Source organism: Bombus vosnesenskii, unplaced genomic scaffold (genome assembly GCF_011952255.1).
Source record: "Bombus vosnesenskii isolate JDL3184/JDL3185 unplaced genomic scaffold, Bvos_JDL3184-5_v1.1 scf7180000013294, whole genome shotgun sequence".
Taxonomy (NCBI): Eukaryota; Metazoa; Arthropoda; class Insecta; order Hymenoptera; family Apidae; genus Bombus; species Bombus vosnesenskii.
In genome coordinates, this window is record NW_022882945.1 from 2,097,753 (window position 1) to 2,123,071 (window position 25,319).

At 38.6% G+C, this 25,319-nt stretch overlaps 1 protein-coding gene across 4 annotated transcripts in view; it reads right to left on the bottom strand.

The window, feature by feature from the left end:
- LOC117232938 (dipeptidyl aminopeptidase-like protein 6) overlaps window positions 1–25,319 on the bottom strand; it is a 116,427-nt gene that overhangs the window by 21,485 nt on the left and 69,623 nt on the right. Inside the window, exon 2 of one of the 4 annotated variants that reach the window (XM_033492735.1) lies at window positions 11,972–12,216. In XM_033492735.1, coding sequence (XP_033348626.1) covers window positions 11,972–12,073 — 102 coding nt within the window. In that variant the 5' untranslated portion in view covers window positions 12,074–12,216. Of the gene's footprint in view, window positions 1–2,789; window positions 3,017–3,911; window positions 4,412–11,971; window positions 12,217–25,319 lie in introns of those variants that run through there. The other 3 variants (XM_033492736.1, XM_033492738.1, XM_033492737.1) reach the window with 3 other exon arrangements.

Here is a 25,319-nt window from a genome sequence, read left to right on the forward strand (position 1 = left end):
ATATCGATTTATACGATCAAAACGATAGAAGTGTTTTGATTGATGATGCCAGACATATGAAGACAAAGGTATCAAGGATTCTGTGACGCTTGATTGAATTCAGGACTAAAATACCTAATCGAACTAATTATTGCGCCAATCAAACCGGCTCCTTTTGGTGAATAGTAGCACTATCGATTCCCTTGTTGGTGGTTTACTATTTTTCTTTCTCTATTTTTAGCGAAGAGAATACTTGGATACTCTTTCCCTCGATAAAGATAAATGGGAGATCCTGGCTCCACCGAAGTATATGTAGCGAAGGAAATGCAATGGATTTTGCCTCCGTCGTAGGGTTATAATGTTCGTCTCTGTGTCAAGAGGTCGTGGTGATCGGTTGTTTGCACCAGGGATAGAGAAAGGTTCGTTGGGTATGGGGGTAAAGGTACGTTGTATGGTGGTTTGAGGTTCTGTTGTGCAATCTTCTTTGAAGCTTATATTGTATATTTTAGCGTAAGCAAATCTTGTACCGTTGCATTATTTTTGAAATATTCACTCGACTGAAATATTTGTTTTATGTAGGATATTCATTAAATTTCTAATTTTTCTTTACTTGACATAGTTAGCACATACGTTCCATTTTATAATTAGCAGAGCACTTGTTCAAGGATCTAACATACAACAATTGTAACAATTGTAAAAATGTAATTGTACGTTCATTGTCAGTTCGTTGCAAACGAAACGTCTCTACTAGAAACTAAGTTGTGCAAGAACGACAAAATAGGAGGAAGGTGGCGAGGAGATAAGTCAGGCCAATCTTTCTTTCTGTTGGATTTCATTGACGGCTAAATGAAAGGATGGGCGGAAAATTTCGCGAAGATAAACCTTACGTTTTATTGGCTAGACCGATATGATCGCGAGAATATCAGGTCACGGAGTATCCAACCACAGCTTTGTCGGATTCCAAAAGATTTCAAAAGATTCCAAAAGATTATGGGCGTACATAATCTCCTATAAAATGTTACGAAATTCTTTATCGATTCGAACATTCGTAACCACTTAAAAATATATAGACACTTGTTTATTTTTAGCAATGCGTTATTTAATTACAACACTATAAGTAGAAAGATTGATATTTTATCAGACTCGTCACAGAATATTATTTCACGATATAGTTTTATTATTAGTATTATTAGTATTATTAGTATTTTTTTAAACAAATACGCTGTGAAGAAAACTGGCATTTTAAGTTTTATCATTTAATATAATCATGATAGCCGTGTCTCATTTCATGATATTTCAAAATGCTTTATACAACGTATTCAATATATTCAGAAAAAGCTTCAAGTACTTTCACGAGCCACGTCCCGCTTCGAATTCACGGGAAATATGTTTCGTGTTCTAAGCATTCCTTGACTGGTAATCAATCGAAGACAGCTTGATATTAAGAAGAAATCGTTGGGAGTTTCTTCTGTCTAGCCGATTCGGTCTCGCGAAGGCCTGGCCATTGTAGTGGAAAAGTTGTTGCTACTAATTGAACAACGCTCGTTATCCTCGGACAAGAACTTCGAAGATTCAAAATGCTGTTATAGTACATTCAAGAATGCTCGTGGAACACTTGAGAAAATACTGACCCATACTGATTCGGTAATAAAGTAAGCTTCACGGGCCAACATTTATAGATTTCTGTAGTTAAATTTGTACGTAGCGTTGACGAGCAGGCTGCTCGCTTAGCGACGACTTTATTTGAATGCTCCTATATTTTTACGACCGTTAAACCTAAGCATTTCAATTAAAAAGTTATTAGCCAGACTGTAAAGATGTTGCTTACGAAACTAATCGAAAGTATTGCCCAACTATCTGAGGCTACCCGGTTTTTCACATCTTTTACTGTAGAGCTTATTGAATTTTAAAATCGCTCTTCTATGAAAAATGAGAAATCTAACTTAGATTTTGTTCACCTACGACCTTCACATGAAATTCATTAGTGAGTTAATCATTTAATAAGATACTAGCTGAAATTTTGTTCCAGAAAATGGAATTCTCTAAATCACCACCAAACTTGTACCAGACATTGATGATCCATCACGAGACAAAGTAAGCAAATTATCTTCGATAACGAATAATTCGTAGCTGAAAGTCGAGCCGTCGGGACGCATTAGTGTGACGAACATTGTACAGTAATATCGTACGAGCGTGGGCGGTGTTAACGAGATAAGGGTGCAGTTACTGCCAAAACACTCGTAAATCCGACAATTGAGCAATAGCAGAGAATCTTGGACGGTCTATGTATTGTCAGCATTCCCAATTCTCGTACAACGAAATCAAATTCAGAATAGACACTTCCATTCAAAATCTTATGAAACTTTGAGTTCACGTTAAAAGTCCTTTAGTGAAACTATTTTTCGAGTAAAACGTGAAAATTGTGATGGGTAAGTGGATACGGTGGTTCACGAACGTATTTAAATATTCAGCGTAAAAATTTTTTTCTGATATAGCAAATATCAGTCTGGTAAACAAACGTTTCATTACAGCGCAAATGAAATTTTTTAATGTTTCTTATAACACGTACAATATAGCGACGAAAGGTTTCTATAAGTATTGGTATACTTTCGTGGATTACTGCAATGTTAGAAGGCTGAATAAAAACATGGCGAATGTCGTAGGATAAAATAAAGTGTGATGAAACGAGAATAAGGTACTGCGCATTGTGAGATAATTATAACTACTAAAAATAAACATATATAAAGAAAATCGTGAAAATTCAAACATGAAAAGCGTAAAAGTGATTTAAGACGAAGTTGCTTGCTTATCTTCCGACAGATTGAGCGGCGTATTGGCCATCGTTGTTCCTCTAGTTCAGCACTAGCTTCCAGAAATAGCACGGATCAACGCAACGTTTCACCGATACTGACGATTTCGTGCACGTAATGCTTCATTCTTACACGACTAGGATATCGTCGCTGATTAGTATTATATTCGCGAGTATCGAACGAGTATAATCCTTCGTCACCGAGCAACCAGCATCGACTGAGAAGAATCTTTCTGCCAGACTTTCTGGCTCATTGCCCTCCACACCTCAGTGTTCTCTTTGTCCCTCGCCGTACCTCTCTTAACGTGTTATAAATTATATACACACGCGGTAGCTCGTGTAGTGGAAATCGTTGACAGTAACGCGCCTCTTTGAGCTTGCTGATGAATCGCAGGGATCGTTGGCAGATCCGATCGATACACGAGTGGATACCCGGTCGATGAAACCGCCAGCAATATTGATGTCCCAGATGGTTACGTCACGGTTTCGCTTAATCAGCGGGATTTTGGACGAACGAGCAGTAAAATATAGGCTGATTCGATATTGGTATTATAGCTTTAAAATTGGAGTTCGCCGGGTATACCAAAACCCAATCACCTTAATTATACTTTGATATTATAATATCGCAAATTTATGTATTATATTCAGAATAAATTATCTTTGTACGAAGACCACAAAAAGGAATAATAAGTCTTTGAATCTTTTTTCGTTTTTCATATAAGAGCAATTTTGAAATCCAATACCTATAACCAGTTACGTTTTACCAAGGCTGTCTTTTTGTTAAATTTTCCAACATCAACCATACGCCGTTAGTTTCTCGCAATACTTCATGAATTTGTAATTTATTACTGGAAGGCCTAAATTCTTTGGATTGGATTAGGTTTCGTGTCTCTCTTAGTATATAAATTTCTATGAATATGCAAATACTTTCGTTACAAATGTTGTATATGTCTAGTGTATATAAAAGGAAAATGAATTTATGGACCGGATACAGCTAAGAGCCCACTGATTTCTACAATTTAGTTGAGAAAATCTCTAACTCTGGAAATTTAAGCTACGTGCTCGGAGGATCGAGAAGGTTCAAGCGAAACGAATCCGTGAAAAATACGTGAGATTAGCTCACCAGCGTTCCATGTAGCCGTGCGCAAGCTTTCATCGTGGGACTCTCGCGACTTAGATCAGCACCGTTCAGGCCGAAAGACAATGTCTAACTGGCGTGCCTTTTCGCCGCTTGAAGAGAGACCCTTCTCCGGTCGCCCGTCTCTTTTCGCCCGAGCCAGAAAGCTCAAAGGGGTAACATATGCCGATTCTCCTCTCGCGCGGCTGACCCTTCAGGGGTCAGGAGAGCACTCGCCGAAAGGGGTCGATAATCGAACGGACGTGTCGTTTCATCTGTCGTCTCTGTTTCACTTAAAATCCAGGTGGAGAAGATTTGCCTCCTTCTTTTAATTTTATCGTTTCATTACTGTGTTCTTGTATCAGAGTATCGATCAGACACGAGAAAATAAAATGGTTCGTCGAATATTTATCTGGCTTCAAGCACGTTCCGTATCACGTGGATCACAGCTGATCCGTGCTGGATTTTCTATTTCAGAAAGATGAAATAAAAGGAAATTATAAAATCTATTGATTTGCATCAATATTCGAACACCACGGTTTTCGAGAAATTATCACTCTAGATATTTGTTCATAATAGCGCTATCGAATTAATTGTTTTTTAATGTAGCGCGACAGTTGTAGTTAATAGAAATATAAATTTGATTTATTTAATGGATATGTTTTTTTGTATAACAAGTGATATGACTAAATAATATTAATATTAATGCGAGCCACTGTACATATTATATGTAGTTACAAAGTACATCGAATTATTTTATACATCAGGTATTTTTCCATAGAATAGTAATTTTTGAGATATTATAGCCATTATGAAGCATAATTTATCTAATTCGTATAGCAAACATAACCTATGATTCATATACCCTGGACGACAAATCACACAAAATTGGCGCGACACGGAACGTACTATCAGTCCATTTCGTCGCCGTTCGATATAACTATCGAATAATTTAAACTTAGAAGGATTTCTAATTTGATCCATCTTCAGCCACCGTTTCGTGGCCCGATTTTCACCAGCTGATTAATACGTCCAGATTATCGCGAGGATGATGTCGCGAAGAAACGCGAAGAGGCGATATCGACCAAACAGAGGGCAGCACTGTTGCTCCCGTCTGTACCAAATGAACAGTCGTCATGAAAAAAAGTGTTTTCTTTTTCATTTTTCGTTGTCGACAATTCTCTAACAAAGATCTGAAGCTTATTCGAAGGATATGGATAAAAACTGAAATATTCCAAGTATTTGTGAAAGTTATTTGAAAGAATTCGTTATTAAAAAGATACATGACAAAAGATTTAATTCCAATTTGATTCGCTAATAAACTTTCGCTATGAATTTGCTGAACAATTTTATAATTTATTCATCTAAAATGTCATCATTCGTCAAAATCGCATGGATGTTTCTTACAACAAGCTGGCATTTGTCAGGCACAGGTTAATTATTCTACGAGGCTTTTCAAAGTAGTTCCCACGGAGACTTCTTATCAGAGAGTTCTTTAGATAACACGCAACACGGACGATTAAAGGGTCAAGCGGAGCAATTGTTGCTTTCAGTATGCTCAGTTCCCCGAGGCTGTGTAATGGGCATAGTGAGCCGCACGCATACTGTTTCAAAGAGGCCTCGATCTCACCCGCATACTGAATGGCGATTTCAAGTTGATTTCGCGTTTCTCTATGCATGCTCGCTTTCTCGCCCTCCACAGCCACCATCGTGTTATTCGCTAGTTCCGCGGTGCCCCATCCTCTCAAACTACGAGTTCCCAGTTTCGTGGATAGCTCTTACAACCGTGAAACAGGTAGTTGGCCCGTATCATTTTGTAGCCTAGCGGTGACCTGTGTGAAGGCGAGCATATTTCGAAGCTTGTCGCGTGAAAAGGTTTTTCGCCTGGATGCGAAATTCTTTTAAGAAGGGGATTAAAGTGGTGGCCCGTATTTAGGAAAATTTGTAAAGAAATTATCAAGTAAATCGATATTTTTTAGTTGGAAGTATATGCATTAATTTTTGTTTGGTAGTGTTAAAGGTATTTGGATGTTTTCATTATTAGAAAAATAATGAATCAACAATTATGCTAAATAATTATATGTATAGTAATTATGTATAATAGTAATATGTAATTTGAGATACTTGGGCTTAATAATTAATTAAGGCACAATCACGTGAAAATACTTTTTGTAGCCAGCATATACATAATTGATGAGATTATAACTGCAATGTTGAACATATGATCTCTTTATGCCCTACGAGCTTAAATAACATAGTAATCAAACGATTTTAAGAATTTTTTACTGATTATAAAAAATCACCTGATGTTTTACGTCAATGTGTACAAGTTTCAACGTGTTGTTCTTTCGCCTATCATATTTTCTTTAAAAGAATATGATATTGTTAGAAAAGTACTTTTGTTCAACAAAAAATTCGCGAGGAAAACGAATCGACTAGAGTCAGACGCAGCCACCCTTTCCACGTGTTTAAAAGCAAAGACAGCTTCAGGTGGAAGAAATATCGAGGTATATCGATATAATGCCTGGAAGGAGTCCACTGGGGGTGCAATTTAGCCATGCACCGAACTGCACAGAAGAGTCGACAGGAAAATCCTTTTGAGAGAGGAGCCGAACCGTCGAGAAACACGCTCGCCCTCATAATTGGTCGTGGTTGACAGCTGGAAGCTTTTCGAGTCCTTTTCGGTGCGATGCTGGCGATTCGCGCCCAACAACGACGCTTTTAACGATCGGCAGCGACGTTATCGCGACGATTCATTAACGAGCACGATGCAATCTCGCGAAACGGCGACCTTTGCCATCGGGTCTCACTTTTCCCTGCCGATCATCGCACCAAACTTCCTCGGAGGAGCCGCGTCATTTCATTTCACGACCACGTCTGTTTCCAGATAATGAGAATTTCTGAACTCGAAAGTGCAACCTCGACGATTGTGGTCTATTGGACCGGAATATGATGGAATATTTGATGGTAGAATGGAAATGATATCGAGAAATGTTCACTAGCGTGCACTAATAAACATTCATTTAATATTCAGAATTTATTAAAAAGGTTAGATGGACAAGACAATTGGTGACTTTGAAAAGAGTCGACTGCTCTTCTTATTGAAATGTGACATAAATCAAAAATCAATTGGAGTCAAATAGAGAAACTTGGAAAATAATCGGTAATCTGAATAATTACTTGTATGAATAATTACCGAGTTTATTACGCCCCAAAAATATCTCGTATTACACGCTTCATCTCTCAAAACGCATAAGCTTTAGTACCTAACGGATTTTACACCCACATTATATCGTTTCTGCCTAATGTACTTGTTCGTAATATACACAAGAAACGAGAACCATGAAATTGCTATTTCACAGCGTCGAACGTTAACTCGCTTAACAAGCAACGGCGATAATAGGATGGCTGCGATAATCTCATATATTTCCCACGCAAATTTCTCCAGCTCAAGTAGATGTATATATATAACGTGTTATATAAAACAATTCCGGATACCGGAAGGCGATGAAAATTATTTGACCGCTGAGTTCCTGCCAGTTATAGGGATAGTTGACGACACAGTCCTGCAACGTGGTCTTTCATGAATAAATCTGCATGCGTCTGAAAATTCGCTCGAGCCCGTTGCTCCCGTCGCGCGACAACGTCGCGCGGTATGTAAATGTTATCCAAACACGCAGTTGTATTCCAACAGTCGGTATAAATTTAGATTTTCCCGCTGAAGGCTTCAGTTCTATCGATCCGGAATTCCAGTGCCGCTTTCTCCGCGCCTCGCCGTTCCTAGGGAATTATAACTGTACGTACATACGCGCACACGTAATATTTACCAGAGTTCGATTTATAAATAGTGGTATCGGAGAAAGAAAGAGAGAGAGAGATATATATATAGAGGGAGAAAGAGAGAGAGAGTTATATACAGGTCCATAGGATCTGTGGGATTTTCTACGACATCGCGTAAACTATTTCCAAACTTCTCCTTTTAAGGTTACGCCAAGAATGCCTCTTTGAAGCACGCACGATGACATTCTCTCGGTCCATAGACGTTACTCGCTATGGATAAAGCACAGTGAAGCTATAAACTACGTTAATTTATAGATACTTTTATTGTTATTGTACTGTCGAATCTCTGCCCTCATATTTTAAGCAAATTTAGCATTAACTCCATTACTTGTCATTCACCGTGAAATGCAAGCAATAAAAACGATAAAACTGTATGTAATAAAGCTACGTAAATTTATAAATACTGTTATCGTATTTTCGAGTCTTTGACCTAGCTGTTCTGCTAGTGACCGAATTAATAGTTCGTTTATCGACGGTTCGTAAGTGGTACGCCAGGAATGTCTCTTTGAAGCTAGCTCAATAACATTCTCTCTTTACCTAGCCACCACTCGCCGTAAAAAGACAACAATAAAACTTAGAAAGATAAAAAAAAGGCTTGAAAGATAAACAATTTGTCGATACATCTAGTAATATCGTGTTTTCGAATCTCCGGCTATTCTCTGGGCAATTTCGCAGATGACTGAATTAATTGTTCGTTAATCGACGATCCGCAAGTTGGTGAAAGCCCTCGACTTCGTGTATTACGCGTGTATCTAGTAACCGGCAATCAGCGTTTTTCAATCGATCGACTGTACCCGTGTAACCAACCCGCTGATCGGTTAATAAACGTCGATTGCCACTTAGCCGCGGCACGAGTGTATAGCACACAAGCCAGCCATCGTTCGAGTAGTATAGGCTCGCGCGAGTCAGACTCGAGAAGTGAAAGACCGCTGTGGAATGGCGCATATGTATTACCATCCATAAGTCACTGTATGCTTATTTGAATGTAATTTTTGCTAAAATAAATTTAGCATTCGTCATATAACATATAGCATATTTAAAACGATACGAAGTCAAAATATTTTACAAATTACGCTATCATATATTACGTTATCGTATCTTCAAGCTTGATTAATCAACAGAGAAGTATATTATAATTATTATAATAATTAATTTACGATTTTAATATATGTGTCTATATATCTTTCACGTATCTTTTCGCTATTTGGCACAAAAATTTTTACCAAATAAAGATACAAAATACTTGAATGCATTTTTGAATTGGCAATACTAAAATCTCTTGTTATATTTGGAGAAATCACGCATTCGAGGGTTAAAGAAAGTGTGAACGAATTTTCTACAACGTGACAATTCCAACGTTTGTTCTTTCCTATTCTAAATATATCAAGCATCTCGGAACTTTTGCTCAATACTGTACACGCATACCATAGCGCCGCGCTCCTACCTCGCCAGGAAACTCTCGAAACTTCGATATCTTTGGTCTTTCGCTGGTCGATAATTATTTCTCAATTTCCTCCAGTTATATTTACCTTCGTTTTCCCCGAGAACAGCCCTCATCATCCAGCGAAATTTCAATCGGACCGAAGAAGCAATCAGCCGACGAAAACTCGAGAGTTTCTGAAGAATGCGAATGATAAACGCAGAGAGAGCCCCGAGGATACTCGGTTACCGGTGAATTATGCGAGGGGAAATCGGTCGCCAGTTATCTGCAGCTCGCAGTCGGCTAGATTTCCTTCAAACGCGCTAGTTTTCCATCTCGAGATGGCGCGGCTGGGGTCGTTTCTCGGCGAACGCTCCACGCTGTTCTCTCGCATTCTTTGCATAATTAACTTTCTCAAGGGCTCCTCAAAGGTGTCCTCGGTTGGCAACATGGCGTTTAGTTGACACGATAGGACGGTTAGTCGCGAGTCCTCCCAACAGTCAATTCCCGCGTGGCCGTTGACGAGAGCTGAGGAAACAAAGGGAGCGAAGCTAGTAGCCAGCTTTGCATAATGAATACCCGTTTCTCGACTATCCTCTTCTTCTCTCCGATTCGTCTCGTGCTACGTAATTAGTCACGTGCCTCTCTCTCTCTCTTTCGTCGACCTCCAACGTCGCCTTCTAAATCTGCCGGAACTTTTTATCGAATCCACGCCAATCGAAGATGTTCGACGCTTTTCGTATTTGCGAGTTTGATTAATCGATGATAAATGGCTCGAGTTGAATGCTGTTCAATCTGATTAGCATTTCGTTGGAATATGATCAGAAAGATATAAAAATACAAAACTACTGCTATTTCTATATGAAACTATATAATGTTTTTATATGATGTTTTTGAAAGTCTTTTTTATGTCAGTGAAATTCTGTTTAAAACATTTTCTTGTTAATCATCAGGATCATCTCAAGTAGTCAGATTTATAGAGATGTACAAGTCACGCATCAATTACTACTAGAATTTTTGTCAAGCAGAAATCGTTCGTTGTTGATATTGGAGAAGATAGCAATCTTCCGTTTATTGTTGAAAGCATATGATCGTTTATAGAGGTGTAAGAGAGACGTAAACTGAAGTGAACATAAGAAATACGATCAGTGTTCTTGTGGACGAAAAGTTTATAACTCTTTTGCTTAAATTCTTAATTCCTAGTGGCACTTGGAGCTCGTCTTTGTGGAAAATTCACTAGTTGCTACTGTGAAAAACGACGACTTTACGAACTCGTTCATTCACGCTCCTTTCCATTAATTGTTTCGTTAATTCAAAGATCACTGCTTAAGAAGACCACTCCGCCAGTGTGGAAACGGTATACCAGTCCTTATTTCGGATGGTGAAGCATTCGTAAACCGGAGGCAGGTACTCGAAACAAAGCGCAGTTAATGAAACGTAAAAAAGGATGCGTGCAATTTCTGCTTTGAACACGACAATATCTCGAGTAAATGGTTTTCGCCGAGAGAATGGATTTTAATAGTCAGCAACAATTTTTTATGATCTTTAACTTTTGTTTGATGTTTGAACATTTAAGCTTTTCAACATCCGTTTTAAGTTGAAATTTCCAAACGTTCAAATTCACGCAGCACTTCCAATTTTCAAATTCTTAGATGTTGCAATCGTTTAATTGACTAAATTCTCAGCAATCGGTCATTTTTAATTTGCACTAGCTACTCATTTTTAATTTAAGAATGGTGTCCAATTCGAACGAGAGGACAACACATTTCGCCGGCTATTCCCGTTTCGTTAATGATCAACAAGTTAATTTAACAGTCATGTTAACGACTACCAGATGCGATGTTGCGCCAATGAATTTTCTGTGCGGAAACTGTCTGAACTGTGTCATGTTATCTTGAAATTATGTTAACGTGTACCTTTATATGTATATAACAGGCGTACTCTGTATAATGTTCGTAACAGTATGGCACACGCTACACAGCTAAAATTCTATCTTACTCAGTATTCTAACTCACAACCATCGATCTCATTCCACCTCAAATGCAAAATCCTCGTACTAGCATGCGTTTCAATTAAGTTAGTCGTGACTGCTACTATAAAATATTTTCGGCTAGGTACCATTGCTACCAGTCAACCATTATAACTGCGATATCGCTAACGGTATTACGAGGAAGAAAGACAAAACATTCGAGATATATGTAAAATTCCATTGTACACACGTTTAAGGGACTTGTTCTAACAAAAATGAGACGATTGACAATACATGATACTTTCAAGCCTTGCGTGTTGCGATTTAACAAGCTTTCTAAAAATAAAATTGTATGATTAAAGATAGGATCTAAGATTAAGGATTAAAAATCTTTTTCTCGCTTGAAAACTAGGATATAAAAAATTCGAAGATCTCAGGAAGATTAATGTATCGAAACTATTGACACAATAATAAATACAATAACAACAACAACAATAAATCGTGAACGTTTTGTTTGTCTGTACTTGACAAAGATTTATTTACAAATTCCCACAAAATCTACAAAGATCGTCTCATTTTTATTTCACCCAAAATATCCCTTAAACTATACACCAACGTATTTTACATCCTGTGCACTAGTCTATGGTGCCAGATCCCATATAGAAGTTCCCACAACTACGATCAGTGATTGTCAGAGAAGTGAAGAGACACTAGACAGAATCATGCGTTGAAAACCTGACGAATTTTCGCTGCGTTACGACGAATCTCGGACGATCTCGAATCGACAACGTATATCTGAGGGGGGAAAACGCACGATGGACTGCTGGAGCGATTTACCTCTTTTACCTGGGCTGACTTTGAACGGGGATCGGCGACCTGGACGGTCTCGTCGGGAGGCAGCCGCCAGGAGTTCCTCTCGATGTTGACGCTGGCGTTCATAGCGGCCTCCTCCTCCGCCTCCCGTGTCCTTCGTCGTTCTTAACAGCTTCGTCCTTGCACAAACACTTGCCCAAGGTCCCCAGGGTAACCCCCGGGCCACTCCTGGGGCCGAGGTCTTACACCAGCAATCCACAGTTCCTCACCTGGAACAAGGTGAACGAAATTGGTTCAATTTGAGCACCGAAGCATTATAAATTGTTTGTCGAGTCACGTTAAAATTATATTAAGTTATAGTTAATAAATTACAGTGGAACTCAATTTATCTGAACTCTATTTATTGAAACGAAACTTTATTTAACGATTTAACTGAACGCAAGCCTCTATTAGGTGAATAAAATATAATGGATAACGCGAAGGATTTCTCAGCTCGTATTATATGAATTCCAATTATATAAACTGTTTTGTTCCCCGACAAGTTCGAGTAAATGAAGCTTTACCGTAGAAGTATTACGATGGATAGTATCACTTAAAATGGGGAATTTTTCTTCGTTAACTAGTCATGGAATAAGGAAAAGTTCTTTCATCAAAGATACATAATCTCCTTTTTCTTCATTCTTAGTCTCATTTTGTAAGATTACTCTTGTAAACTCTATCAGTATTCGCTATTTGATTTCAAAGCCAAGATGAGGCCAACTTTATTCTCTCCCATTTCATCATTTATTTCCGCTTTCTTCTTCTTCTTTTCCTTTCCTCTCAACTACGGGGTATCAAACAAGACTATATAAGTACCAGAAACGATAACAAGGCTACTGTTCTGCGTTTTGCCGCTCCTTAAACAAGACACACGGCCCGATAAAGTTTCATCCAGTTAGAGGGTAATCGAAGAAAGATTGAAGAACAGTTTCTGAAAGAATTCACGAAGGGCAAGGCAGAAGTGGATAGAAGAATAACAAGAAACTAGAACTGAAAATCGAATTGAGCCACGGCAATCGGTTAAGTTAAACACGAAGATAAATAACGAATTGAAACTTTATCGAAACACGGCCTCGTCCTTTCGATTCCATGATCGAGTGAATAGTGTGAATCGTTTTCAGGTCGATTAATATCGATTTTTCTATTAGAGCTTCGGTCAGCGAGGATAAAGGTTAAGGACGATTCTCATGAAATGTCATGGTAATTTGCATGAGACGCTTCATCGACATTCTTGTCTGCCACTTCGTTAGTCTTATCTGATTTTTATTCCCGCCGATGATCACGTAAATTATTTATAGCGTCGTTCCATAATTTTAATTTGGCGATAATTTTCGCTAATTATCAAGTTCCATTACGTCATCGAATTTAATCAATTTGAAAATGATAAATGATAATAAATAAAAATGAAAATAAATGAAAAGAATTGAGAACGTATTTAGGTTAATAAATGATATACACGTCCATTCATAAGTATTAGGTCACTAGCCTTAAAAGTTAAACTAAATGATTTTACCACTTACAGCGTTTAAATTTGCATTTAATATAAAGTTTCGATTCTTTTTCCTTAAAATGTTAAACATTTAAAATCTTAAATTGTCAATTATAGCACATTTCATAACTCTTCTAGCTCCATGATGTCAAGCAACGTCAATATATGTCCTACAAGTTCGTGGAAAGCATGAATGGACACTTTGAATCATTGACGAGGGATAGGGACAAAGGATAATTACGAATTCTCCAGGGAATTAAACCTGAATAAAGGATTACACCGCTCGGCCTGTCCGCCATCCCCTATGAATAATTTAATTAAAGTCAAAATTTCCGGACGAGAACGCACACAGCCAGCCATTAGTTTATTTTCAATTTAAATTTCAAATCGCGATTAAGCCTGCGCCGGTATGTACAATAAATTCTAAATGCATGCGAGCTGCTGCATCGTACGCTAAACTTAAGAAACGAATTACGAAACGATTAACACTTCTGTATCTCCACGTATACGAATATTGTGAACTGTTTTATCAATATCAATATTAAACAGGAACAGAAGCTTTAGTAAAACTGAATTAATTTCTTTCAGTTTCTATTCTTATTTTCTAATCTTCTTTATACACCTAAAGGAAAATACTCTTAAATTCTTTGTTAAACAATAATTTCAATAATTAATGTTCTTGATAATCCATGCTCTGATAATCACGATTTTATTGCGCTATAACTCCATTTAAGTATCCAGATATTCATGAACGAGATAGTACACATCTCTTTTACATCTTTATCATATCTCCGTCATCATAATGCACTCACGAGAGTTTAATGTTCCATCATTTCCAAATCTTCCACGTTTAGACGTCCTTATCTACTCGTCGACCCTTCAGGAAGCTCCGGTGAATTTTCGAGATCCTTTACAGTTCAGACGAAGCACATCTCGCAACTAACCTAACACAACATCGTGATCGGAACATCGCGCGAGTCCTTGAAAACTTAAATGCATCCTTCGCGGACGAACATTCGCCGAGTACCTTAGTAGGTAGAGATTTTGAGGAAACTCTTCACGTTCTGGAAAATCGTCTGGATATACGGCTAGCTACAGATGAGCCTGAACTTATGGGACTCAGGAGACGTGGAACTAGGCCCGATACCTTGACACCAAAGAAGTATGTTTCAAGGGACTCGATAGTTGTTACTCGTATCGACATCGAGTAGGATTAGATGCTCCCCGAGGCGTTGAACTTTGGTCTCGAAGATGTTTCACTCGTGAGAGCTCTGAATTGATGTAATAACAGTTTTACTCCATCAGTCTTTAGTGATTTTAGAGTTTTAAAGATAAATGTTGGTATCTGCTGCGCTGTAGTATTTATTTTCAGTCGAAAAATGTACTTCTTTTGGAGGTGGCAGGATATTCTTTATCCTTAAATGATAGAATTCGGTATTTTTATTTCGGTAGAAATCGAACGTTTTCTAAGTTCTAAACTCCGACGTGCTTGACATTTGAATTTCGACTCCTAAATTGCACAATTCGACATAGATAACCTTCGAACTGTAGAACTTGATATCCTTTGACATCCAAATTACAGCATTCCACCTAAACGGCCATTAATTTAGAGAACTCGATACGAACTCGAGAAATGACCTCCAAATTGGAGAACTCTATACCCTCGATCACCAAATTAGGGAATTCGATCTGAATGACATTTGACTAAGAAAAACCTCCGCTTTCCAAAGTATCGTAGAGATCGCATGTTTTGAATCAAAATAAAACCAGACCATTATAAAGGGAAAGTTTCAATCTTCAAATTCATGATAATCCAAGTCCTATAAAATATTCATTTAGCTCCATAGATACGAGCATGTATCAATTCGGTAACAAGCAAAGACAAAGGACGGATGAGGGATAATGATTTCCCAATAATTTGCCTTATTTCCCTTGTTTTTCTATGCTAACATTTTTAAAAGAAGGTTCTTCTAACAGTAAAACATTCATATAATTATATTTATATATTGAAATAATTATAATAGAATGGCTGTATTTATATTGATCCTCCGCGAGTAGGTTTCTTACAGTCAGCATGTTATGTACAAAATTTACGAAATTCGAAACCGGATGATCGCTAGATCAACCGCGGAGATTAACATTCTCCGTAATATCAGGCGCTCATTCGGTAGACCGCCTGAACGCGTTCCGGAAGCGACTGTGAAACATAGATCGTGATAACGAACTAGCGATTCAGCTGGCGGGAATTTATGGGACGTAAAAGGAATGCAAAGAGCAGGAAATACGAACGGCACGAGAAACGCACGATACTTCCTTTCCGCCTCGGATTCATCGTCCTTCCACTCTTACGCTTCACTCGCAGCACGCCTCCACCATTTAAATTCTCGTGATTGCATTTATAAAACTGCGTCGCGGAACAGCGATTTAACTGCCGTTGCCTGCCGGCCATTAACCTGAAACTTTTATTCACGCTGCTATAGACCAAGCGTCATTTTTGTCACCATAGAGAATGGCGCATTTTACGTTTTTGTATCACGCCATTTCCATCGTTTATCATGTGCTCGTGTCTTTCCTTGATATAAGCGGATGTCTTCGCACTGTATTACTTACGATGCGTGTAACGATAGTGAAATATCCGAATCTCTTCTAAGTAAGAATAGTTACTTCGATTAAACTAACTAAAGAAATAAACGATGAGAAGACATCGATGTGCAAGTTTAAATGGTTATTAACCACAATATAAGAGTAATATATGTCGAGTTCTCATTATGATTAGGCTCAGGGCCGTGAAACGAATCCTCATTTGGACTACACATTGTTGATATGCCATGGAGAAGACATTGACTAGTACAAATACGACTACTACAGAATTTGACAAGTAACCGCGGTAATCAGACACTCGAGAAGCTAATGACAATGATCCTAGGTCCAACAACGAATCCGCGGTCAACGGCGTAGCAGAATGCGCTTTCTTCCAAAGCCCAAGTCGTAATCGACTTGCTTGGCTACAGTGAAAGTATTACTAAACTAACTCTTTGTTAAAACGTGGAATATCCACCGAGCGTAAAGACAACAAATCACTCGCTAATACGACCTCATGAGAGAGAATGACTCTGTCGCGATGATGCTCCAGAGGAAAACTATAATGGAGTGTGTCTAAGGACACGAGATCATCGGATTCGTCGCGGATAGCCTTCGTTCAGAAAGTGAGGGAAATTGACGCTGCTGTTAATTGGTCAATTTCCATGTTGGTGTTTAGAGAAGGATGTTAGCCGCCCTTGAGGGAAAGTTGCTAGCGGAAGCGTTGTTCGTGAGAAAAACAAATTTCTCCGATCTTCCCATAGTTGGGACAAGGAACGCTTGTCCGTTTGAAGAACCTTAATTAACAAAATTCTAAGGTTTATAGCGGGTCCTCAGGCTAGCTGAACTTGTGCTGTGTAGGTGCATCGATATCTGGTAATCATTTTGCCCGAAGGAACCGTTGGAATGTTCACTGTCGAGTACCTCTACAGATATTTCTTTTAATGAGGACTATATTATTACTCCATACCTTTGTTAAACGGAACGTTCGTCCCGTTGACCGCGGCTACGTTCGGCGACTGATTGTCGCCTTGAGCTCAAGCTCATTGTCACAAATCTCAAATAAATACAATTGGTTAGAATGACGGCAAATTGTTTAATTACAACTATAGACTTTAATTACAATTTCCCGAAAGTTCCAAAGGGGAGGTTCCGGTGTCCTTTCATCTCCGACATATATAATATAATAATATAAGAGTAATAGATTAAGAAAGGAAAGGGCAGCGAGAGTTCATAGTTTGGAAAATTAAGGCTGAGTTATAGTTCGGCTGTATATTTCATCGAATACAGCAAGAGTTATGGTATAATCAACTTGTTATTATCATCCTAATATTATTAACCACAGTTATGTTTGATAACTTCTCTATTCAAGCTCTGCCTTATCAAATATGTATTTCCTTTCGTTGTTATAACGAGAGTGAATGAACCAACTCATATAAAAAATGGTCCACGTGATCAACATTTGAAATTGTCTGAACTATGCAACTTAAGAGGACACCGTTTCATAACGTTGTCACGTTTATTGTTTATCGTGGCCACGATAAACGAAGGGCATTCATTATGCAAGCGCTGGTTACCGGAAACCTTATTATAATCTGGTTGGCGCTTTTCTATCGTTCCGCGCATTGCTGTCTCATAACGAGAAATTGGATGAAAGTACATGTGCGACCGCATGCATCATTTCTGCTTCCCGGTCGGTTTGATGTAACACAATGTCATAAAAGTACTATGTATCTGAATCCGTGGATTTCAATACACCAATGTTTTATTACGGAATCGCAAAATTACTGTTTCGACATGATACCATTCTGCATTCTACTTTCTATTGAACACGTTTCTATGGATTCAATATCCCATTACCTTCATTGACAATTTTCTTTAAATCGTTTTGCCTCCTATTATCTTAGCGTTGAAACTTACTTATGAATTTCTGTTTATATTTAAAGACTCCGAGAGTAAAGTATAACAAATATAAGTAGAAGATATTTTAACAACAGATGACAAATTTATAAAATTTTGTGAAAAAACGGTGTATCTAATATCAGAAGTACACTTTTGAAATCAATATTTTTAATATAATTATTTTTTATTATTCCATCGTTATATGGAAGTATTCCACTGCTCCACAATTTATATTTCCATTTTAAAATGGATCACTACTATAAAATCTTATATTTTTCTCATCTTCGCGCTTCGAGAAATTATTCGATGATTGCAAAATGAATTACCCAAGAACTCGGACAAGATTCGTCGAATACATCAAGTCGACCGACAAAGTCGAGCATCAAGCCAGAGGGCAGCCTCGTCCAACTTTTAACGATATTATCGTCTATCCAGCTGACGCCGTGTCGAGGGTACGTCTATTAAATCGTTTTCAAGATCTTCTCGCTTTCTTCGCCTGGGATTGAATTGCATCCATCGCGCTCAGTCCAAGCTGACAAAAGGGGATGGGGAAAGGAGCGTTTGCGGGCAAGTTAGATAATGAGGGAGCCGTCGGCTGGCCAAAAGCTATTGCCCGAAGGAATCATTTAATTACATCACCGGCTTCTTTTCATTCGTCAGGAAGCCGATAGGAGGCGGTCGAGATTGGCACCGAGGCACTTTGAACTTTTCAACGTCCGTGGCGAACGAGTCACGCCCCCTCCAAGACGGATTAACCTTAATTAAAGTTCTGCGCTCTATTGTCGCAACTCTGCTTTAAACATTGCTTCCCGAGTTGCACCGAATTTTCACTCGAAACGACTTTTCATCCAAAACGAATCGTCCGAATTTCAGAATTGATATTCTGGACACGTCGCTTGTAGTTGCTGCAAACGAGCAAGTGGCGTGACAAGCAGAATTGTTTCTTTTTTAGGAGGAAGCAGAGCCGGTTCTTTTTTCAGTTCTATTTTTTTGTTGCTAGACACGTTTGATTGATTCGGTGAGTTTTAATTGGCAATTGTCGAAATTGTAGAATAGAAACGGAACGATGGACGTCGGTATTTTTGACGAGCACATGCGAGGTTTTTAGATTCGTAAGGATACGGCGAAATTTTTCTAGTTCACCAGCTTTTAAACGTCGAAAACGTGGAAATTTTAAAATTTCGCGGAATTAAGTTCGTTAAACGAAATTGAATACTACATCAAAATTTTACACGAATCTACGTTAGATTCAAATCCAAATTGATTTTGTAATTAATTACCAACATTCGTGTATCGTCATGTATAGCTAAATTATCCGAATACTTATTAGCGACAGTGTATGTTACAATCTAATATATTACACAAGTTATCCACGTGTCACCCAACCACTTTAATATATCACCAATGGTACACGCAGCATTGTTTCAGAACCACTGGTTCAGTCGGTTAATAACTTAGGAGAATACAGTGTTGCGTACATTGCAGCGTGAAAGGGTTAATTCCCGTACGAACATATTCGCGGGTAAGAACAATACGCTAGAATGCTGTCAGAAACTAATGTGGTAATTAGGGCAGATTCCATAAACAGTTCCAAGATTAACCGCATACAACGATTGATAACAACGGATGAGGAAAGGCAGAATCACAAGAGCAGCGTGCAAGCAACGAGAGGAAAAACGGAAAGAGGACGTTGTCCTGGTGAAAGGGTTACCACGTTGCTCCCAGGTCGTGACGTCAGAAGGGGATGTGTTACGTCAGTAGTGCGGCAGACTGTGTGGGCTCGAAGCTTCGCTCGAATGGTGGTAGGAGGGTTGCTGGAAACCAGAGGGAGAGAAAGAGAGGGTGGGCAAAGCAGCGAAGGGGATGCAGGCGCCGTGGAGGGACTGGGGCAATGGTTGACGCAAAATAAGGTCGGCCACCCCGGATTTCATTCATCAGTCACAGTCCACGGTGGCCAGGCTAACTGGATTAATCCTCCACAGTTGTCAGCCCTGTCTAAACGACAAAACCGAAATCGCAATGGAGATTGATGGCAGATGCGTTTCACGCACGTGCGTGTTTCAAGTTGTTCGAAAGTTGCCGACGAATTTGCTCGATGGATTTATCTTCAGAGATTTTGTTTCTCCATGAAACATTCATGATGCTGTTTCAGTCAAAAGGATTCAATCAAAAGGAAACAAAAGGAGTATTAATATTGCGCTATGGATTAGTTTCAGATTAAAAATAGGATTTTTGACATATTCTGTATCTTTTTATTGTTGGAAAATTTCTTAAGTTTAGGGGAAATATAACAGAATCGTTATTGAGATGATATTTAAGTATAATTAAAGAATCTACTCATAGAAATTTTTTTATTAAATGTCCAAATACATTCGTAAGTCGCTACATAAATGAAAATAAAAATCATTCTGTATTATAGAAGACATGTACGTATTCTTTTAGCAAATAATTATGTATTCGATATTTGAGGATGTATATGTAAGTACGTCTTTCGTAGCGAATGAGATAAAACGTTCCAAATCTTCTTGTTTCTTTAAATAAGAACAAAAATCGAGGCATAAAAACTCGAGAACCTGCAAGATTAAAATAACGAGACTAGTGTCTCCAAGCTGAATAACGATTCACGCATTTGTCTCGCGATAACGAAATTTAAGAGGGATTTGTATTGTGCGCAATAAAAAGCTCCTTTTTAATTATTTGATGTTTGAATATGTTTTCTACCATTGTACTCGCGTTTTTTCTTTGACATCCAAGATGGAAATCGCTAAACCGAGAACTTCGTTGCGGCGGTGCGACGTTTTTACGATCTGGCATTCGTTAAGCGTCTCTGGCAAAAACATTTACACGGGACATGGTAAAAAAGGCAAAGTTCTTACGCTAATCGAATTTTTACACAGCTCCGTTGAATAGATCCCGCGAAATGTCGTCAACGGCTGCTTCTTTCGCACGGAGTCCTGTCCATTTCCTTTCGCTCGCCAACCACTTGGCGCCAAATTGGTTCGTTAAAGTTTTCTTGCGACGCGTCTTTGAGGGGCCTTTCTTTCTTCGTCTTTAACTGCCAATTTCAGGCGAAGATCAACCGTTTCCTATCTTGTCGTTTCACGAGACATCGGGACCGGATAAAAGCTACCGGTCTCCTACCAGAAATTGAAGATAACAAAGGTGGAAAGCGATGTGAAATTCGAAGCGGATTCGGCGGGCGAAGTGGAATGAGCCTGGTTTTGGCCAGACAATCTTCGAGTCTAGTCTCTGAACACAGTTATTTCATTTTTAAACTGAAACATTGTATAGACCTATAACATTAACTCGTAACACAATTCTATATGGGTTTCCTTTACTAACTTTCAGTAATCTACATTTATTTTATTAATACTCTAAATATTTTTTATTATTATTCTGTCAGTAACGTTTGGACACTTATTCAGTTTCATAGTAGTCCATGTACAGTACACCTTTCAACGAATTTTTCACCTTTAAAACGAACTACACTATAATAACGCAATCAATATCAGCCAGCAAAAAGAGAAACGAATGAACCTTTGTTTTCGCATAATCCCATTTACGTGAAAAACGACGTACCGCGAAAACGTCAACAGCGAGGGACTCGCGTTCACGAGGTCCTTCAATATCACAGCGGCACGTGCAAATGTAAAACGCGTCAACGTAGTAAACACGTTTATAATCATTAATGTCGGTCCATTTTCCCGTTCTCCACCGTCCAATTTTCGGTCATCGTCGCGTCGCGATAAACAGACACGAATTTCCATCGAATTCGATCGTTTATCTGCCGAAACGTATCGTTAATTTTCCCTGAAACTAACGAACTTAACCGAAGTTTCGTCGTGCACTGCAGCCATTATACGATTCCGTAATTGCATTACCAGAAATCCTCCCAATCCTCCTCGGAAACGATTCGCGTTTTCGACGAGTATGATTTATGGTCGGCGCGAAGAATATCGCATGCACGTTCGCTGGAGTTCGCTCTGTATATTTCACGATAATTCCGCCTCTGGCACGTTTCGGCAGATATATTCGACCCAACCGACTCATGGGTCAGGAATACGCGTTACTGCTATTTCGTGACTTCCAGTCTCCATTGCTGGCCTGGGCCCTGCCTTTATCCAGTCGTGCGCGCACATTCAATGCGTTTACGATGAGTGATTTACTGCGAATCATAACACGATAGCTACAGAGTTTTTTTTTTTTGATAACTTTTATCACAAATCTTTTATTAGTGGACTACTAATTGGACTACAAAAGGTTAAACATTCTTCTTTATTTTATCAAAGTATTTCTTGATCAGAACATCAATGTTAGAAAGAATTTAACTCCAAAATTGCCAAAAAATTATACTGGGCGTTTGTACAGATTCCGAATGCAATTGGGATCTTCTAATCGATATTTAACATTGATTGTGACGTATATTTCTCAATATTTCTTGCGACGCGCGTGTGTTAGTTTCGTGATATCGGGAAGTTCTATCGAAAGCAGGAAGCGAGGTTAGTGCTGCGGATATTAAGGCACTTGCATCTGCGACTCGTTCCACTATTTATAGAAGCATGTCTGTAGAACGGATGACAATATTTCTCGTGAAACTCGATAATTGTAAATATTTTTTTATATGACTATTCTACATGATTACGGGTTTACCATCTATTATGTCATTTTTAATAAAGAGGGTTCTATTCGTCGTTTTTGCATCGCTATAAGTTTGTGCATCTGACAAAATTAATGTTGACTTTCATTAAAGCATAATTCTGTATATGCATTCGGTTTTGTAATGTTACTTCAAGTCTAATAGTCTTTGTACAATATATTTGGATACACAGTACAGGGCGGTAGTCCTAGTTCTAATTTACAAGATACGATTAATTACATAAAATGTCTTAGACCTGTCGTTCAATTAAGATTAAAAGCACCTCAGACTTTAATTAATTACAATGGAATTTAATCATAATTCTGCTGGTATAGTATACATCATTACACATTCAACGAACATTCAAGGGATCCTTGTAATTTCGAGGTGATTCATCGCGTCGTTTCCCGGAGGTTAGAACTACTTTATCAGCACACAAAAGCCGATTATAGTTTCCAGTAACTCAGCCTCTAGAAACGTGTACTACCCTGTATAGATCTAAAATGATGTCGTTTCAGTTGGCACGAAAGTTTTCATGACCGTCATTCCGTTGCTTACACGCTGTTTATTCGTTCTCGAAGAAACAACGTTCAAATGACAAGAACATTCAAACAGTTACTTTCAACGAAACGACTATTTTAACTCGTTATTCCACTTCAAACAACTCAATGTATATTGACTTATTAAAATCAGATGAATTAATATCCCTTTTTGATATTAATAATATCAACGACAAACGAAAATAAACGACATTGGTGTTACATGTATAATGTTACGTAGTATTACGAAATCCACGTCCTGTCGACGGATTCAACAAGTGCTACGTATAAAAATTTTTGGCTTAGATTGTCTACTTGATTTATCGAATGATGCCGATCAATTTTATAAATCGAGACAAGAAAAAGAATGATCACGTACATTATTTTTTATTCAGTTAATAATATATTTTACTGTTTACTATATATACCACTATACATTCAAACGTATTTCTCTAAAATATCGAAAATTTTACACAAAAGTTTATTGATAACTCGACAAATCTACTCGCGTTGCTCTGCTTTTAACACGGCCCATTACCGGACTCGAGGATTGCAACTACCAATTCCCACCCTCGTTTCCCCATCGAAGCATCTTTTTAATTAAAACGAAGAACGAAACTAGCCATCTCTGCAGACCGTCGCAGCACTTTTAACGACCATCCAGAAACATAGGAAGTTTCGCCGTGAAGTGAAATTGCGAAAACTTCGCTCATCCACGAGCGCACGGGCCGTATTCACCAAATCGGAATTCCATTGGCCCGATGGCCGAGCGAGCTTCGACCATAAATACCTGTCCACGCTGGGAACAAAGTTAGCCTGTCTTCCGAGTCCCGCTAATCAATGTTCCATCAGAGTTGTTCCACGGCGCAAACAAAGTCATTTGTCCTGGCGGATAGAAGACACCGTTGTGAGAAACGACGATGATAGATGCACGTGTACGTGGACTGCAGCCAGCTACTGTAGAATTCGTAATTTGCCACGTCTGTGAAATAGATAATGCGATCTGTAACTACAGGACTGATCTGAGCGTTGAATCGTCCTACTTTGGTGTAAGAGCTATGTTGAGGCAGTTAGAGCTCATTCGCGCGAAGATAAGTACTGTTGATCGTTTAGAAGGCGGTACATGGAACGAGTGCGGATCCGATTGGTTATTTTCAATAGATTTAATACAGTCATAAAAAGAAGCGTGTATGGTGATCGAAAGTTACACATCACAGAATTTTTCGAGCTGTTTCATTGCAGACAAAGGAAATAACACAAGCGGGTGTACTGGTTGCGGATAAAAATTGCCATGTGTGCGGTTGGGTACATTTGTATACATTATATATACATGAACGATTGTCACACATTTCACGATGAGCGTTATTTTACATGTTCTCTGTTTCAGTCCACTGCGTGGCAACGTCGAAAGCAGTCGAGAAAAATACCGCTTGTCTGCACCGAGTTTCAGTCAGGAATAGATCATGTTATTGTTAGTGAATATGGTACTATAATGTAGAAAAAGAAGAAAAAAGGCATAGAGGAAAGGGGAAGAGAAAAATGTTTCAACCGAGACTTCAAATGCTTGTCATAATGTATAACGCTTGCTATGATATTAAAATGTTGTTTATCTTTCTAATTGTATGTTTTTTTTTATAAAACTTTGTCAGCTTATAAGCTATTTTTAAGACCGGGAAAGTAGAAAACGTTCTTTATAATAAACCTACATATTCTCATAGACCAAGTACAGAACCTAGTCTAATCCATTAACATCATAGAAGCGAATTCACGAGAACCTCATCAGCTTAAACATCTAACGATTCATCAGGAATCAACTCGAAGCCGGTTGCTTTTTCTAGCTTCTGGTACCTGACCAATCTAATGGGATTGACGATCCGAGCCGCGTCAGCAATCGTACTTTTACGAATCAGGTCGATCTGGTCGTTGGTACTACGCCATTGTTTGCGGCGCAACGGTTTTCCAGGGGCATTAACTGCTCGGTTTCCGGAAACGAGCGCGTTTCAACGATCACGCGCGATCGTCCGTTTTAATCACATGGTCGGCGATGCCTAGAAATATTCGTTGCAGCCATTGCTACCGCTGGTTGTATCGATGTGCCGAAGAGAATAATTGGAAAAGTTTCTGTCACGCGGTCGATAGCTCGTAGAGTGTAAGACAGAGAGAGAGAGAGAGAGAGAGAGAGGGAGA